Source organism: Galeopterus variegatus, unplaced genomic scaffold, assembly GCF_000696425.1.
Source record: "Galeopterus variegatus unplaced genomic scaffold, G_variegatus-3.0.2 Scaffold202, whole genome shotgun sequence".
NCBI lineage: Eukaryota > Metazoa > Chordata > Mammalia > Dermoptera > Cynocephalidae > Galeopterus > Galeopterus variegatus.
This window is the reverse complement of record NW_007726313.1, coordinates 263,596-282,537: the sequence shown is the minus strand read 5'-3', so window position 1 is coordinate 282,537 and position 18,942 is coordinate 263,596. Positions and strand designations below refer to the sequence as shown.

At 34.1% G+C, this 18,942-nt stretch overlaps 1 protein-coding gene across 1 annotated transcript in view; it reads left to right on the top strand.

Moving 5' to 3' along the window:
• NCKAP1 (NCK-associated protein 1) overlaps positions 1–18,942 on the top strand; it is a 101,015-nt gene that overhangs the window by 10,145 nt on the left and 71,928 nt on the right. The window contains exons 3-4 of the mRNA XM_008565727.1: positions 3,711–3,728; positions 4,783–4,893. Coding sequence (XP_008563949.1) covers positions 3,711–3,728; positions 4,783–4,893 — 129 coding nt within the window. The remainder of the gene's footprint in view (positions 1–3,710; positions 3,729–4,782; positions 4,894–18,942) is intronic.

The window sequence follows — 18,942 nt, the reverse complement described above, 5'->3', positions numbered from 1 at the left end:
AAAGACGTTTATTTTGTGTCCTGAATAAAATAGGATATGGTTTTCTGAAACATCTTTGTACTTTGTTTTTGGTAACAACATTAGATTTATGTTGTGTGAGAAAATAAACTTGGAGATATTGAATTGGCAATTAATACTGACCTAGAATTGGTTTTACAGAAAATCTTATTTTGATCATTGGGAACTCACTATTGATATCCATGTATGTTGAAAAGTTTTATTTTTTTAAAAAAGAGAAGATAATTATTTAGAACTTATTTTTTACATACTTATGTGCCAGGTATGGAAAGAAACACTTTATATGTATTGTATCTTTTAAAAATCTTAACAGTCTACCCTGTGAAGTAGGTAGTAGTAGCATCCTCAGTTTATTGATTATGTAACTGAGGCTCAGAAGTTAAGCAACTTGCATAAAATCATAGGCTGTGATCCACTTGACTCAAGAAACAAGGTTCTTAATTATTATACTTACATATTTCCTTTAACACTGCTATAATTTTAGCTGCCACATTAAATAGTCCTAACCTTTTTGAATTTAAAGATTATAATAGATTATTCATGGAGAATAAAGTTCCAGTTCTGAGCACTAAAAATTTAAGTATATACATATTTAAATTCACTTTAGAGCTTCTGGAATTTGAAATTATAGTATTTTATGCATTATGAAAACATGCTGAGTCAAGATAAAGTAAAACATAAGGTATTGAGGGGATCTTTTTTTTAAATTCTGTGCTTCATGTATAGTTTCCTTTCTGTTTAGTGAAATAACCTTTTTAGTCAATTCTGTGAAAAATGTTATTTTTTGGTAGGGCTATAAAACTTGGGGATTTAGATGTAATTTTGCACAGTACTCACCTTTTTTTCTCTCTTGAGTGGGGAGGGGACAGAAGTGTTCAAAGTTTTATTTAATTTAATTGGTAATTTGTTAAATCTTTTGATTCAGTCTTTATGTAAGCCTTTCTGAAATGTATAGTCTAAAATGTATTGATAACTAAGTATAGTAGTGTGTATAGTTTTTTAAAATTTGGTACTAAAGGGGTGGTAATTTAAGAGTGAAGGATTTTGTGTTATATTGTAGGTATAGTAGGATGATATATGGTCATGTTCAGGCTATGTTCTGAAAATGCAAGTCGTTTTCTTATGATTTCTCTGTCCTCAAAATGAAATTTTTCGATTTAAGGGTTGGAAGAAGATTAATCTTTATAAATTGAGACTTCTGGTTAGTTGGAATTTTTCTATACTGCTTAAATATAGTAGGAAAACCTTCTTAACTGAATTATTAGTAGAGATTCTTTGCCAGGATATATTTTACCTAGATGTTAACTTTTAGTTACATCATAGTTTATTTCTTGTACTTTTTACTTTTTGCCTGAGTATTCCCCATACAGATGTCTCTCTTGTTATTAAGTAAATAAATCAAATAAGTTGATTTCAGAAAAAATAAAATGGAGTCTAATACTTCTATGTATGGTAGTATCTATGAACCTTGTATTTTTTTATTGCCATTTTTTGAATATTCATGGTATGTCAAATGCTCTTGTAAATTCTATAGACACACGCACTCATTAATGAGCACAAAACTTCTTAGGATAGATTATAATTATTGTCTACTATTTAACAGATAAAGAAACTGAGGCACAGAGAGGTAAAATTATTTGCTCATAGTCACACAGGTATTCAGTGATGGAGCCAGGATTTGCCCATGGGCAGCCTGTCTTAAAACATGTTCCCAACTGTTATGCTAAACTCTTAATCTAAGTACAACAAATATAGTACATTTAGACTCAGAGTAAATAAAGGAAATATGTGATTAAAAAGGGACAAAACTGTAGTCATATAAGGAAGTTAACACTAAATTGCTAGTTCCATGTACAATACTATGATAAAGACTTACTACTGTGATTACTATTCATATTAGACTTTTAGTTGGGTAATTATTATTATCATCATTATTATAGCTATTATTAACAACAGCTAACATTTTTAGAGCACTTATGTGCCAGTCATTTTGCTAAGTGCGTTACATGGATTATCTCTCTCTCTTCCAATCCTCATAATGACTCTGTGAGGTAAGTACTAATTTCCCCATTTTACAGTTGAAGAAATGTAGACTAGGAGATGTTATGTTATATATTTTAGGTCCCATGGCTAGTAAGTGGTGAAGATTGGAACTTAGCCAGTTTTATTCCAGAATCTGTTTTTAACCTTTGTGTCGTACTACCTCTCAATGCACTGTGTTTAGATATGACCCATTGAGCAGTGTGGGGAAAAAAGTAAATCAATTTCAAGGAAAGGAGATTATATAACCTTTTATTTTTCCATTGAAATGAAATTCTATTCTTTTATTTTCAGTGTAAGAAGGAAGAGCTTGGGCCAGCCCGGTGGCGCACTATCCAGTGCGCCACTTGGGAAGCGCGGCGGCGCTCCCGCCCGAGGGTTCGGATCCCACATACAGACCGGTTCCCGCTCACTGGCTGAGCGAGGCGCGGGAGCAACACCGAGGGTTGCGATCCCGTTGCCGGTCCCCAGTCCGGTATGGGGGCAACACTGAGGGTTGCGATCCATTGCCGGACACGGAAAAAGACAAAAGACAAAAAAACAAAAAAAAAAAAGAAGGAAGAGCTTCTCATTTTATATATACGTTTCTTTAGTTGATGAAATTCTTACACAGTAAGATTTGTGATCATAGGAAGTGGGTAATTTCATTATTTGATAGTCACTATATACGCTTAGAATGGATAGCCGAATTTTTAAATAATTAGAATGTGAAAGATAGTGCATATCATGAAAAAACTGAATACAACTTGGAATCATTTTAGGATTCTGCACTACCTCAGGCATGTTTATGAAACTTGATTTTCATGCCATTGACGTAAGGAAATGATCTGTAGCTATTTCTTTTTTGGGCAAATTCTTAGTTATGTCATTCTTAGTTATTCTTAGTTATTTTATTATATAATATTTCGAGGGAAGAAGATAAATTAGAAGATAAATATATAAGAAATAATATTTTAAAGAAATGATAGTTTACTCTGAGGAAAAGTCAGGTGTATTTTAATATATATGATGTTGAAATGGACTTTATATTAGTAGTCTTGTCTCAATTTGGTTAAAGATTATGAAATTCTAAATTTCTTAAGATTAATTTTGTGTTTATCTAATTATGTTTGAGAATTAAGAGATTTACTGCATTCCTATTTCCATCTGGAACATACAGGAATGTTTTTATTGATTTTTATACTTTGGTTTGGAAGGAAATTAGATGATATTTAAAAAATAGTTTCAATTTGAGCTGAAGTGCAAAAGTCATTCAGTAATGATTTATTTTTATTCTTGGCTACCATTTCTTTTTAAGGTATGTAAAATTTCACTGATGGTTTTGCTCCTGTTTTTTATAGCTGCATGTAGTCTTCATTTTTCCATCTTTCTAGTATTGTTTTAAGTTGGTTCAGAAAGAGCACCAAGAAACTGACATGGATGTACACTTACACAGTAGTATTTAAATATATATGAATAGTATAAACTCTATAAATCTATTGTATACTAAACCTTGCTACTTAGAATACCTTTAAAATTGTAGCACCATATAGTTCTAATCTTGTTTGGTTATTCAGTCTGCAGTGCATAAATATTCTACTGAAACGTGTGTCATAGTTTGACAATCATTGTTTACTCGTAATTTTCTCTCTTTTTATTACAATGCTTCCCAGCAAGGACAAGTTTGGAAGGTTTGCAAAGCTTTTCACCTTCCCTCTGCCCGCTTGCCCGCTTTCAGATCAGTTTCATGTTTCATAACTTCTCTTTCTGAAATCCACAACATAGCCATAGTAAACAATGAAAAAACATTAAATTGCAATACTGTATTTCCTTCACACATGGCATACAGATACAACTTTTCAAAGGATACATCCTTTTTAAAATGGAATAAAAGGAAGTTAAATAGGAACGTTATAATTTTAGTAATTCCCTAGGAAGTAACATCCCACTAGCAAGCAGTTAATTAAATGTCACATAATGAAACAGTGAACAGTATTCAAGATTATATTCTGTATTGCTAATAGTTCAGGTAAAAAGTTTTTTGTAAAAATAATACATTTGTATAGTGCTTTACATTCACTACAGAGAATGCTGTACTGCTGACGTCAAAATGTAAACATTTCCATTTGCTGTGCTTATGAGAGGTAGAACAGATGTAGATTCATTGTTCGAAGTGCTGCTGGTATGATGGAAAACAGTGTTGTAACTTAGATGTTCAGAGGAACAGGCACCACACTTTAGCACTATAAAGATAATTTTACAGCTTCCAGTTCTTTTGAACTAGGGCTTTTATATGAAAATGTTTAAAATGAATGAGGACAACATTTTGGAAAATACATTTAAACATAAGCTTTTATTTATAACACTTAGAAACATGTCCAGTACTCTACTGAATACTTAATTTTTTAATGTTTTATTAGCTTCAGATGAATACAAACCTACCTCAAACCAAGATTTTGTTTTTGTTTTTCTTTTTTTTTTTTAGGTTTGAGCTTTTTCCTTCACTGCTGTTCTGCGCTAACTGCTTTGAAACTTTCCATGCATTTTTTTTTTCAGTAGAAGAACATCTCTGTACTGTCTCCCATTGCATATTTCAGCTGTGACAATCCCTGCACTTTGCCTATTCATTTTATCACCTGCTCACCAAAAACAATAAATACCTAATTTCTGATTGCAGATTGCTATTACTCCTTGATTTTAGAAGAAGGATGCATTTCACTTTTCTTTATTACTGTTGTTTTATAGGCATGTGGAGACCCCAAGGCAAAACCATCTTACCTAATTGACAAAAACCTGGAATCTGCTGTGAAATTCATAGTCAGAAAATTCCCTGCTGTAGAAACCCGCAACAACAATGTAAGTCATCTACATTTTTCTATTACTTGATTTTAGCCATCTATAAGGAGAGCAATGGTCAGTATAGTGTCTGTAGTAGCTCTTATTTATCTAATTTTTTACATTTTGGTGTACCCATTATATACATTGATTAAGTGCTTTTAGAGACAATATTCTTATCTCAAACTGGAAAAATGACTCTTAGCTACATTGACATTTTATTATAGTAAACATAAAGTTAATTTCTTATACACATTCCCTTTCAAGTTACAACAGGAGCAAGGTAATAAATATGTATATATTCCAAATATTTGAGTGAGTACTTGGGGGTGTTCTTATAGTCATAAATTTAACTTTCTTCTGAAGTTAGTAAGTTATCATAGAGCTCTTACTGATTTTAGTGATTAGCTGTGTTTAGTTTTGAAGTATATTTGTTTGTCTAATATTTTCATGATTGACAGCAACAATTCTGAAAATTAATACAACAAGGTGATGGTGTTCGGATCTTTATTATCCCCATATTACTTCTCAGGTGGGAAAGTTTTTTCTTAGTATATTCAAGTATAGTCATATTCAGAGTCTTCTTGTTATGTTTACATATCTTTTGGTAGTTCTTTCTAATAACTTCCATGAATAACTCATTTTAGAAAATTAGGGTTATTTTCTACCTTTCCATGGAATTTTCCTGTAAATTTTGTTGACTTGGACTCTTTCTGCTTGTCTTCTCTTTTTACTTTTATTTTACTTTTTTTTTTTTATATTCCCATGTTATAAACCTTACTCTTTCTTTTGTTTTATGTACAAATTTAGTCTAGAAATTTTCTCTCACATATTATCTCCCTACTTTTGAGAAGCTCTGTTTAAAAGATACATCATTATCTTTTTGTTTTCTCAAATCCTGTTTGTTTATTGAAGATTGGTATTTAGCCCGGTGATACCACTTTTACTTAAAAACATTTTAATGTAGAAGGAAAATGCCAGTTAGAATTATTAAAAATAAGTCAGGGAAAGTGCTTTATAAGTAATTTTTTTTAAAAAAAATCTGTGTTTTGGGGAGTTCAAGTCAGTAGAGGTCTCGGTTTCAAAGAAGATTGTGTTTTATAATTGGTATATTAAGGCATCACAATTAGTTCCAGATTACAAAATGGGTGTTAAAATGCATGCAGTTCTTAGAACACTGTTGTTTGTGTGGGGAACTCTTTTTTAGTTATTGACATTAACTGGCTCACTCATCTGAAAAATTATACACTCATTCTAAAGGAGAGATTTTGTTAAGAAAATCTGCCTTATGTTTAATTCTATATACACTTCTTTTTCTCATGGCTCATAAAATCTCTGTGACATGAGTTCTTCAGAGAATCTTTTAATTTATATACATGTTTGTGGGTAAACTTACATGTGAGAATAAGCATAGTTTTTGAATGTGATATCATAGAAAATTAGCAAGGTCTGATTAGATATATGTTCACTGTTTATAAATGTGAAGTTTTTTGTTCAAGGGACAATTAAGAATTCTTGCTGTTTGGATGCCCATATTAGCTAGCTTTTTAAAAAAAAAAAAAAAGTTCTTCTTTGCTGTTCTTGATGTACCAGGCAAACTGTTTGTAAGAATGCTGTTGGTTTTTGTTTTTTAATAGTTTTACTTCCCTTCTCAACTTTTGAGGCACAAATTGGTATTTTTAATAAATTTATTGAGCTATAATTCACATCCATGTAATTTAAACATACACACATTTATTTGTTTATTGGCAGCTGGTACATACCATGCAATTTACATATTACACATTTATTTATTTATTTACTTATTAGCAGCTGGCCAGTGAGGGGATGTGAACCTTTGACATTGGTATTACCAGTATCATGCTCTAACCAAGTGAACTAACTGGACAGCCCTCAATTTACACATATAAAGTGTACAAGTCAGTGGTTTTTAGTATATTCACCGAATTGTTCTTCCAGTGACACAATTTTAGAACAGTTTTATCACCCCAGAAAGAAACACTGCACCTATTAGCAGTTACTCCCAATTTCCTGACCACACCTCAGCCCTAGGCAAACACTAATCTGTCTCTGTGCCTATTCTGGAGATTTCATATAAATGTAATCATGTAATATGTGGTCTTTTTTGACTGGCTTCTGTCATTTAGCAAAATGTTTTCAAGGTTTATCCAAGTTGTAGCGTTTATCAGTATTTCTTTTTTTTAATTGCCCAAATAATATTCCATTGTGTGGATGTACCACATTTTATTTCTCCATTCATGAGTTGATACATGATTGGATTTTTTCTATTTTTTGGCTATTACGAATGATGGTGCTATGAACATTTGCATGAAAGTTTTTGTGTGAATAAATGTTTTAATTTCTCTTGGGTATGTATACCCAGGATTAGAATTGCTGGGTCGTGTGGTAATGCTATGCTTAACCTATAAAATTTGCTGTACAATGTTATTGAATATTATGACCAGTTGTAGAATTTGCTCTGATTGTTTTATTTGCAAACACTGAATTTTGTCATATGGACTTTACAGCTATTCCATGTGATGCTATTCTGTTGTTTTTTACCTGCTGAAGTACTATGTACTGCTGGGTATTTGTGAAGTCTTGTGATTTCAGTTTTGATCTGGGCCTGCTGAAATCTTGATGAGAGGTTCTTAGCCAGCTTGGGTTAGGAAATGAGAAGTGAGGAGTTCAGTTTTATTATTACTATTTAGCGCCATAGAATTAGTTAATGAATATCTAAAGACTGGGAATGGGAGTAGCATCCGGGATTGATAGGAGGTTGCAGATTTCTGGCTAATAAGTACACTGTAGAAATGGTATTGATATCATAGCCCTCCCCCCCCCATTCCTGGTCTTTGGGTCATTGTATAAACATGTGCTACAGAGCATGCACAGGATTAATTAACACTATTTCCTTGATTCATGCCTTACAAGTCCACTTACCACTTGTCCCTAATTTCAGAAAAGGCACTCTAAAAGAGGGCTGGCTGGTTAGTTCAGTTGGTTAGAACACAGCCTTGTAACAACACCAAGGTCAAGGGTTCGGTTCCCTGTACTAGCCAGCAGCCAAAAAAAAGAGAGATTGTTTCTGTAAAACATTCCACAAAATATTTTTCTAAAGTTTCTAAAATAGATTGTTACAAAAAGGCTATTTTGCAACCAAAAAATTGTTGATTTTTGATGGTTTCTTTAATAACTGTCCTTACCCCCATACTTTTTAATCCCATTAGAAGCCATGAGCACATAGCTATCTGGTATGTAACAACAGAGGGCACTACTAACAGCAGGATTGGTACATAACATGGCTTCAACAGTGGTGATATTGGACTCTTTTGAATCATTTCTACTGTCTTGTTTAGGTCCCTTTGTGACCAATTATAAATTTTTGTACCCCCAATTGTAGATTTAGGGAAAATCTGGGACCAAGGAATGAGTTTTTCTGGGTCATGATGTTGAGCTAAATGCTCCATATGCTTCAAAGCAGGCTGATTAAATAAAATCCAAAATGAATAAAAGCCATACCAGTTCTATAATTATAGCAGGTACGTATTGAGTGTCTAATATGTGCCAGGCTATATGTTTTAATAGCTTTGCTCATTTAATTTCAGATTAAGCAAAGCATTTCTGAGCAGAGAGATTGTCTAATTTATCTATGATATGGTATCTTCCATTATTTCGAAAGTGTAACCGTCAAATGGAGTTTTTTTCTCATAGGATTCTTTTGAGTACATAGAGGGGAATCTGTTATTTCCTTAGATGAAGAAAATAGTAGAAACTTCTTTCTTGTTTTATTAACATGTAAAAATTGTTTCGCCCAGAAAATTCTAAAAGGCTAATTTTAAGCGAATGTTCAGGTGTATGTTAAAACTTTTGTTACTAATTTTTTTCCAAAAATTTTAAACTTATTTCTTTCCCCTCTTTCATCCTATGTTTTTCAGTTTAAAAAACTCAAAGTAGGTTTTAGATGTTAAAACAGTGAAAATATTATCTGGTAGAAAAGTGTCATTATGGTATTTGCCTGTTGTACATTTTAGTATAAAATTTTGTGTTTGATTCCTAAATTAGTGGGGAAATGATATAAATCAACCTCCTATATTGAATTAGATTTTGGAGTACCTAAAAATAAGGACATCGTTAGTGAGTAGAGTACCACAAGAGTGATGTAGGGATTCTGGACTAGAACACAGGTCTTTGTTGAAATAATTTGAAAATTATCTTTTATGTAGAGGACTATTTTATGTTACAGATAACTATTTATCTCCTCTCTCAAGGAATACGGTATTGCAGGATCCTATGTAACAAATTATATTTTTTATTTAAATAGCTTACAAAGTCACTCAAGGAAAGACAAAATAAAGCAACTCTTAAGTGTCGTGATCACCGATAAAGTTGGTTCAGAGGCATAGCCTTAAAGTCTGTTTTAAACACCATTTTATCCCTAGTGCCTGGCGTATAACATAAGAGGCACTAAATATACTTGTATGTTTGACTAATTCATGAACCTAGTTTAACTTAGCCATCTTTCACTTATTTATGTCTGGAGTTGAATTTATAACTTTAAGTTATTGAATTAATTTTAGCTATTAAAAATTTTTTTTGTGCTTTTTAGCAGAGCTAAACAAATACACCTTATTAATGGTATTAACTGAAAGTAACCCAGAAAAAGAGTAAGAATCTCAGCATAGTTGTGTTTTGGAGATAGGGTGGTAGAATTCGGAATGGTTGTAGGGAGGCTCTTGACACAAGCATTGTAGTTTGGTAAGGAGTTAGAAGAAAACAGTAAGGAAACGTCTTCCTACCCAGACTTTAAGAGAGCATTCCTTGTGTTGTCGTGGCTTCTATTGTGATAGTAGCATACTGGTTAAGAGGATGGACTTTTGACTTTGAGTTCTGGTCTTTCTACTTATTAGCTAAATAATTTGGGACAAAGCATTTAATATCTTAAGGCATCATTGTTCTTGTCTCTAAAATGGCGATAATACTAATTTCAAGGAGTGGTTCAGTATCTCCTAAAGCACTTAGCACAGTATGGACAAATTGCCCTTTTTTAAAAGTTTTATTTTATTTTTAATTAACACATAATAATTGTACATATTTATGGGGTACAATGGGATGTTTTGATACATGTATCCATTATGTAAAGATCAAATCAGGGCAATTAGCAAATTCATCATCTCTCACACTTATTTCTTTGTGCTAAGAACATTCAGAATCCTCTCCTCTAGCTATTTGAGAAATTGCTCTTAAAAAATGGCAACTGTTATTTGACTTTTTGGTCTGCTTCACTGGCTTTTTTTCTGGATACCTTTTAAATATGGTTATTTGTTTTTTTGTTTTTTGTTTTTTTTTGTCTTTTGTCCTTTTTCCGTGTCCGGCAACGGATCGCAACCCTCAGTGTTGCCCCCGCACCGGACCGGGGACCGGCAACGGGATCGCAAGCCTCGGCGTTGCTCCCACGCCTCGCTCAGCCAGCGAGCGGGAGCCGGTCTGTATGTGGGATCCGAACCCTCGGACGGGAGCGCCGCCGCGCTTCCCAAGCGGCGCACTATCCAGTGCGCCACCGGGCCGGCCCTAAATATGGTTATTTGTAAATGACTTTTTATTCTCCCTGCAGTATATATGCATGAAAACACTTTCTTGCATGGCTTCACCTAAGTAGTATACTATCTTTTATCTTCTGTATTCTAGATCTGAATTCCAGCTGCTCTTTGGACAGCTCCATAAGCTAAACAGCAAACTTTGCATTCAATATTGAACACATGATTATCCTCCATTTTGTTTCTTTTTTGTGTTTTCTTCCTTGAGCCATCACCATCACTTGGTTACCTAAACTAGAACCTTCAGAATCCTCTTAGACTTTTATAAAAAATCAAGCTAGTCATTTAGGGTTTGTCAGTTCTACCACTATAAAGTCTTTTGAATTTATCCTCTTGTGATGGGACAAATGCCATAATAATCCGAACATTGATTTTCACGCCTCCCAGTCTCTTTATCTGTCGCCTTCCCTTTGCACCTCCCTTCAGCCCCCACCAGGGGAAGCAGAAGAAAGCAAAAACAATCTCTCTGCGGTACTTCACATCTGTCTTCCTGGACCATGCACTCATCTCTGGTTTAAAAGGAGTCATCTTACTACACAATAATGTAACTGGCAGCTGTGACAATGTACTTCGTTATGAGTAAATATACCTATATATCTGTATATATAGAACCTAATGGAATCTTGAAGGAATATTTGGTCTTGACCAATTAAACTTTGCCAAAATTTAAAAAATAATAATATATTGAGAACTAACTGAAGTGTTAGTATTCTTTTAAAAAGGTATCATCAATATTCAGTTGTTAGTCTCTTCCACATGTAAAAGTCTTCAATTCTAGCTTGAATAAGGAGAATAAATAAAAGAATGAACCCTTCATTAGAAGATGCATGTAAGCCTTGCTTTGATATATTTGAAAAGTAATTGAAATAGGTCAAATTCTTGTATTGGCAGGGAATTGGATCAGTACTGATGACCTTCCTAAAATGGTTTAAATTTTCTTTTGTTTTAAATTTTTATCAAAATAACATGAATACATGGTAATGAATCAAACAGTCCAGAAGAATTTAGGATGAGAAGTCAGTTTCTACTACCCCACTCTTTCTCATCCCAGTCATAATTATCAGAGGGAACTTCTGTTTTTAGTATAGTCGTCTCTCAGTATCCATGGACAATTGGTTCTGAGACCTTCCTCTGATACCAAAATCCACAGATGCTCAAGTCCCTTATATAAAATGGTGTAGTATTTGCATATAAACTATGTACATCCTCCTGTGTACTTTAAATTATCTCTAGATTACTTTTCATACCTTATACAATCTAAATGCTATATGTAAATAGCTGTTATACTATACTGTTTTCGGAATAATAACAAGAAAGAAAAGTTCGTATATTTTTAGTACACATGCATTTTTTCTCTAATATTTTTGATCATGGTTGGTAGACTCCATGGATATTTAACACATAGATAATGGAGGACTGACTGTACTTCTAGAGGTTATGGCTAAAACTATAAGAAATGTGCTTATTCCTTTGTATCTTTATTTACCAACTTTAGACAATGTTTATTCTTTGCTACAAAAGATGAGGATTTAGCTCACTCAATTTCCTGCCTCTTACTTACCCTTTTTCCTCTTCTCAATGTTTGATGGTTTTGTTAATATTTTTAGATCATTGTTACTTCCTTTTTAAACTTTAAATAATATAGCTCTCTTTTTATGCTCTCATTCTTGGTCACTTATCCTTTTATTTTTATGTTGTCAGAATTGTTAATGCTTCTTTTTGATTCTGTAATCATACAGTAGTCTGAGATTGCTTTAGATGCTGATTCTAAGAATTAAAAACTAGTGAAGACCTGAGTGCTCAGTTTGCATTGCTTCACTCCATTGTTACACTTTGGAGTTTAAGATGGATAATACATTTATCATCAAAGTGAAATGGATTCTTTCTTCTTAAATTCTGTTAGTTGCTTAAAATTATTTCACAGTTTAATCTCTTTCATAATTTTACCATGACTTTCTGGAATACAGTTATGTGCCTTTTTAGTATTCTCAATTTATCCAGCCTAATAATCATACCAGCTTTATTAGTCTGTTTCTGTTGCTTAAAGCAAAATACCTGGAAACTGGGTAATTTGTAAGAAAATAAAATTTATTGCTTAGAGTTTTGGAGGCTTGGAAGTTCAAAGTCCAGGGAACACATCAGGTGAAGGTCTTCTTTGGTAGTGGCTTTACAGCAATGCAGAGGTCTCACATGGCAGAAAATTGTGGAACAGAGAGAGAGACTTGCAAGTGCTCTCCTTTTAAAGCCCTCAGAACCATGTCCCTGACCACTATTATTAATCCATTCACTATGACATAGTCCTACAATCTAATCACCTCTTCAAGGCCCCACCTTTCAATTACCATAATAGGATTTCCAACCCTCTACAGTAACAGTGGGGATCAAGCTTCTAATACATAAAACTTGGGGGACACAGTTCCATCCATATCAGCACATTAGTTTTCCTTTTTTTGTGGAGCCAACTCTCCTCTAACCTTCTGCCTTCTAACTTTAGTCTGGATGGTTTGCATAAATCTGTTGCCTAGCTTTCATCCTGGGACATATTTCTCTTTATTGTCTTCAGTGTTAGGGTTTTCACCTGAACTTTCACACTAAGGTTTCATGAGTTTGTGTATAGGATTTGTGTGTGAATGAGCTTTTTAGTTTTTTTCATATTCTCAAGAGTGATTCTTATGATCCCAAAACACATCCGCTTTAAAATATCTTTTTTCCTATCCTCTACATTAAACTACCTGTGCTTTTAAAACATTGTGAATCTTGTGCACCATATATTCTAGTTATACTAAACTACAATCATAACCTCTTCAACTCAAGGTTGCTTTCTGCTTTCCTGGAAATAAGACTGCCAATGAGCATTTTACTGCAGTCTAGAGCTAAGGGTTGGGTTAAGCTGAGAGTCAGGTTGAAGAAGAATTAACTGAAGGTTTTAAGAGAGAAGAGAAGGAGTAGAATAATCATTGAAAAGAGTGCGAGAGTGAATTGACAGTAAAAGTGGAGTAGTGTTGCAACTCAGGTATGGTTAATGATCATGAATTCAGGTTGAGATCAAGTTGGCATAGCTATATGTTTTCTCCTACCATAGGTTTTATTACACAATTATGATAGATGGAGAGAAGGACAAGGGAGTAATTACGACGACAGGCTATTTAAAATTAAGATGGAAAAGAAAGGGAGAGGATCCTTATGAGAGGATGAGTGACAGTAAAATGATGGTAGGATCAATGCATAGGAGGTCCCTCTCAATTCAAAGAATTGGTGAAATCAGGGTATTAGAGGTTTTAAGTGGGAATTATTCTCCCATTGATGCCACCTCACCTTGTCTCCAAATCTCCCAAGAACAACAGATGTCCAAAAAGGCCAGAGAGTAGCCAAGATAGCTAAACATAAACTTTATTCCTGTTTACAGCTTTGCCAATTGAGGAAACTAACCATCAGCTGTCATTCAGTGTGTCAGTATGTATTCATGTACTAAAAATGATGCTTGGATGCCCTCTCAGTTCTAGGCTGTCCTTTAACCTTCCCTATTTTGCTCATCAGCCTCACCACTCTTGGAAGCTCTCATCTTTCTTACTGTAGTCTTTATCATACTTATCATACTTATTGTGTAGTTCTTCCTTTTTTTTTTTTTCTTTTTCTTTTGTAACCCCTTTCATATTATTACCAGTTTGTGGGAGGCTTTCTCTGGAAGGGAATGTGGAAATTCGTATTGTGGTTTTACACCGTCTTTGAACCTTGCACCTAGAAGTTAGTTGTGGTGTAACCAGCTTCTAAAATTGGATATTCACCTAAAAAAAAAAGTGGGTTCCCTGTGCATTTATATACACATTCCTCACTCAATGATAAGCTCGGTTAGGTTAGTATCATTGCTTTATTAATAGTTTTCCTCAGCTCCTCTTATAATGCTTGACAATATAAAAGATTAAGATATTTGTTGACCATATTATTACAGTAACTGTTCACTTATCTAGAGGTCACTTTTTATATCACTTGCCTGTCTGAATCACATCTGAGAACTAGGAAGGAAGCTATTCCGCACCTAGGAATCTTCAAGGAGAAATGAAAATACATCTACCCAAAGATATGTTCATAACAGATTCATAATTCGTAGTAGCCCCAAATGGGAAACAATTCAAATGCCCATCAGTTGATGAATGAATAAACAAAATGTGGTATATACATATAGTGGAACGCCATTCAGCAGTTAAAAGGAACATACTGCTGATAGGTGCTACAACATGGAGGAATGTCAAAAACATTAGGCTAAGTGAAAGAAGCCAAATGTAAAAAGCTACATATTGTGTGATTCTGTTTCACAGGAAATGTGTAGAAAAGGCAAATTTATTGAGACAGAAAGAAGATCAATAGTTGCCTAGGGTGGAGAGTAAGAGCAGGATTAATTGTAAACGGGAACAAGGGAACTTTTTGGGGTGATGGAAATGTTCTAAAGCTGGATAGGGTTAATGGTTTCACAACTCTGTAAATTTACGAAAAGTATTGAACTGTTCACTATGATAGGTGAATTTTATAGTATGTAAACTGTACCTCAATAAGAAACATATGATTTTGAGCAACCAGAAATGGTATTCTTGAATAAATGAAGTTTATTCAGAGAAAAGCTTTTTGAGCCTTTTGCTTTCTGTGATATGATATCTCAGGCTTCTTCACACATGGCATTTCAGGACAGTGTTCCAGAAGAGCCAAATTGGAAGTTGTAAGGTCTCTTAAGTTAAGCCCTAGCCTTAAAAGTGACACAGTCAGTTTTGCTGCTTTCTATTGTTCAAAGCAAGTCACAAGTCCAGTGAAGATTGAAATGGTGGTTAAAATAGACTACGGCTGTTAATGGGAGGGATGTTAACATCCTATTGCAAAGAGGCATGGACACAACTTTTAATTTCGCCTTTTCTTTTTTGCCTTTCAGTTCTTTACAGTATAAAATTATTATTATTATTATTATTATTATATTGCATTTCAGAATTAATTTAAACAGATGATTATCAATGTAAACTTGGGAAAAAAACCTAACATAAAATGAAGGTGTTAAATTAGTAGTGTTCTTAGAAGTCTCAGTAATTTATTTACTACTCTTTGCTCAGAAAAATGCATTTCTGAAATAGTTACTGCTAATAGAATCATTTTGTATATGATAGAAGAAAAATTCTACAAAGGATTTTAAATAGGGTTCTATTATGAGTCTTTTAAAAAATGACTAATCTTTGTATTAATTTGGATTTTCTAGGTAATCTTAGGAGATTTGCTTATATTTGATATATATATGCCATTCTCCTTAGTTGCTTTCATTTCTTCCTTTTATGCTTTCTTATTCTGGAAGAATGTAATGAAATATTTTGCCCAACTTTCGGGATTTATTTAAGGGATTAAATCACTACTATGTATGTATTAGTGTACAGAAACTCATTCGAGACATGAATTTATACCTGGTATCAAATTTATTTATAATCAGCAATGAATTTTAAAATTGAATTTATGACTTTGATGTTGAGAAACTTGAGGATCATCCACTTGTTATTTGTTTATAGTGCATCTACTGTGTGCCGATATTTTAGATTCTAGAGATAAAGCTGGAAGTAATACAGACTTCTTACCCCCATGTAATTTAAATTCAAGTTGGGATGTTAGACAACAAACAACTAAAGTGCATAAATAGGCACTTTCATTTGGAGATAAGTGGTAGGAAAAAATAGAAAGCAGGACAAGGAGTTAGAGAATAATGGGGGTAAGGAGATTATTTTAGATAAAGAGTGCTCAACAATGGCCTCTCTAAAGAGAAGTGGGGTGAGGAGTGAGCTATGCTAAGAAATAGGGAAGAGCATCCCAGACATGAGAAAAAGAGCAAGTGCAAAGGTTTTGAAGTAGGAACAAGCTTGCTGAATTTTATGAACACAGCAGGCAGACCAATGTGACAACTGCTGAGTAACAGTAGAGGAGCATGAAAGGAGATGAGGTCTCAGACACAGGCAAAGCTCCTATTTAGATTTTATTCTGAGGCACTGCTAAGGACTTTGTATTTTATTCTAAGTGTGATGGGAAACCATTGTACTTTTTAAAAACACTTTTTTCCTCCAAGTGAAACCCATTTCATTTAAAAAAGAAAAATTATTTTGAAATACTAGACTTGCAGAAAATTTGCAGAAATAATAACAGAGAGTTCCCATATACTCTTCACCCAGTGTTAATTTCTTGTATAACCATCATTAAAATCATTTTTTTCGGGGTAGTGTGATTGCTTAAAATGCCCACTATGCTGCTGCTACGTGGAGAATACTGATGAGGCAAGAGCAGAAGTGCAGAGACCAGTTAGGAGGGTACTGTAGGCATCCATATTAGAGTTGATGACAAGGGTGGTAGTTGGGACAATTCCTTGAGAGATCTCAGTACTCTTATTTTAAAAAGGCTGCCTTAGAATATCCTACTAAGAAATAGAAGAAAGCTTTCCCTGAAACCAAACTTCTGTATTTGGTTAGTTTTTTGTTTGTTTTTTCTTTTTTATTGTTAAGACTTTATTTATTTATTTATTTTATTTCTTTGTTTTGTGTGTGTGTGTGTCCGGCAACGGATCGCAACCCTCAGTGTCGCGCCCGTACCGGACTGGGACCGGCAACGGGATCGCAACCCTTGGTGTTGCGCCCTCACCTCGCTCAGCCAGTGAGCGGGAACCGGTCTGTATGTGGGATCCGAACCCTCGGCGGGAGCGCTGCTGTGCTCCCAAGCGGCGCACTGTAGCAGTGCACCACGGGGCCGGCCCTATTTCTGTTTTTTTTTTTTTTTTTTAAGAGGAACAAAATACTAGCATAATGTAGATCAAGAAAAATAATTTATTACATGTAAGCAATTTCAGTATTGAAAGAAGGTAATTGAAATGGGTAAATGAAAAACTATAGCCACATTTCACTGTATTGAAAATCAGTGGGTTAGCTCAGTAAGACATTGGCTTCTATGGTAATTTGCCAGTATTTTTATTTTGAAAGAATGAAAAACTAGTGAATATTAAATTTCAGTCAATATTTTAGATACTTATATTTGTGTGGGAAAATATGATCTTTGCAGTTTGCATGTCTGATGTTTATCCTGATTATTTTCAGTTTTTATTTATTTTACTTGAATGTTAAGAATAAGATCCATAGCTATAAATTTTAATGAAACCATTTTACAAATATTTTACTAAAATATTTGCTTTTATCACATGAATATTGCTTTTGAAGTATTAGTGAGTAGAATCAGTTTTTTTTTTTTTTTCCTTTTTGTCTTTTTTCATGACCGGCAACGGATCACAACCCTCAGTGTCGCGCCCGTACCAGACCGGGAGCGGCAACGGGATCGCAACCCTCGGCGTCGCGCCCGCACCTCGCTCAGCCCGTGAGCGTTCGGTCTGTATGTGGGATCCGAACCCTCGGCGGGAGCGCCGCCGCGCTCCCAAGCGGCGCACTGTAGCAGTGCGCCACCGGGCCGGCCCAGAATCAGTTTTTTTAAAATAGTACTTTAAAAATTTTCTGGTGTTTAACATCAAACAGTTTATTACTGATCTATGTTGTTAAATAATTTTCTGCTTTTTATTTACTGTAAAACAGTGAAATGTGGAATTAAGAAAATTTTGCTCTGGATATTGAACCTAAAGTTAATACTTTTTGGTGGTATCTACTCTCCTTCACTTTAAGAACTAAAATGTAACATTTTTTGCAGTTGAAGCCTGAGAATTGTAGACACATTTTTTCTTGTAATAGTTAGCTTCTTTCATACAGGGCTTTAATGGAATTTATTTTCACTAAAATAGTGAACATAACTGTAACTATTACATAGAGGTGTTGAGAGGATTGTGTGAGACACTTGTAAAATGTTTGGGAAAATGCTGGACATGTAATGAATGCTCAGTAAATATCAGCTCTTTTTAGAAGTACTGTGAATAGTAATGGGATTATTTATATAGTTTTATTTTTGGTTATTTTGAAGAAGTCATCTGTGAACCTCTCTTGTTATTCACAGGCACTTTTAGATGTTCTTAGGTACATTATCTTGGTTAATTGTCTACATCAGCTCCCATTTTGATAATGAGAGTATCAGACTCTGAGATACATCATTTAGTCATGGTTGCACAATAAGAGAGAGGCTTTCTAGCATTACCTACCAAAACATGTCTTCTGACACTCACATATAAAGGTCTTTTAAGTTTGTTATTATAATCCCTTATCTGATAGATGTATACATTGGATACTTATTTATGTGAAGAGTTGTATGAGAGGGACTGGGGAGATTAAAAATTCTAGTCTGGTACACTGTTTTACAGCATTGGGGATAGCTGTTATACAAGGTAGAAAGTGATAGCTGCTATTAGAGGAGGGAAGTGTTATTTACATTCAGAGAAGTTCAGTCAGGGATGGTTTCTTGAGATTAGGTTAGCATTTAAACTGAGTGGTTTGGGAGTAGTGGGATTTGGACATGTGTCCAAAATGGTGGAATT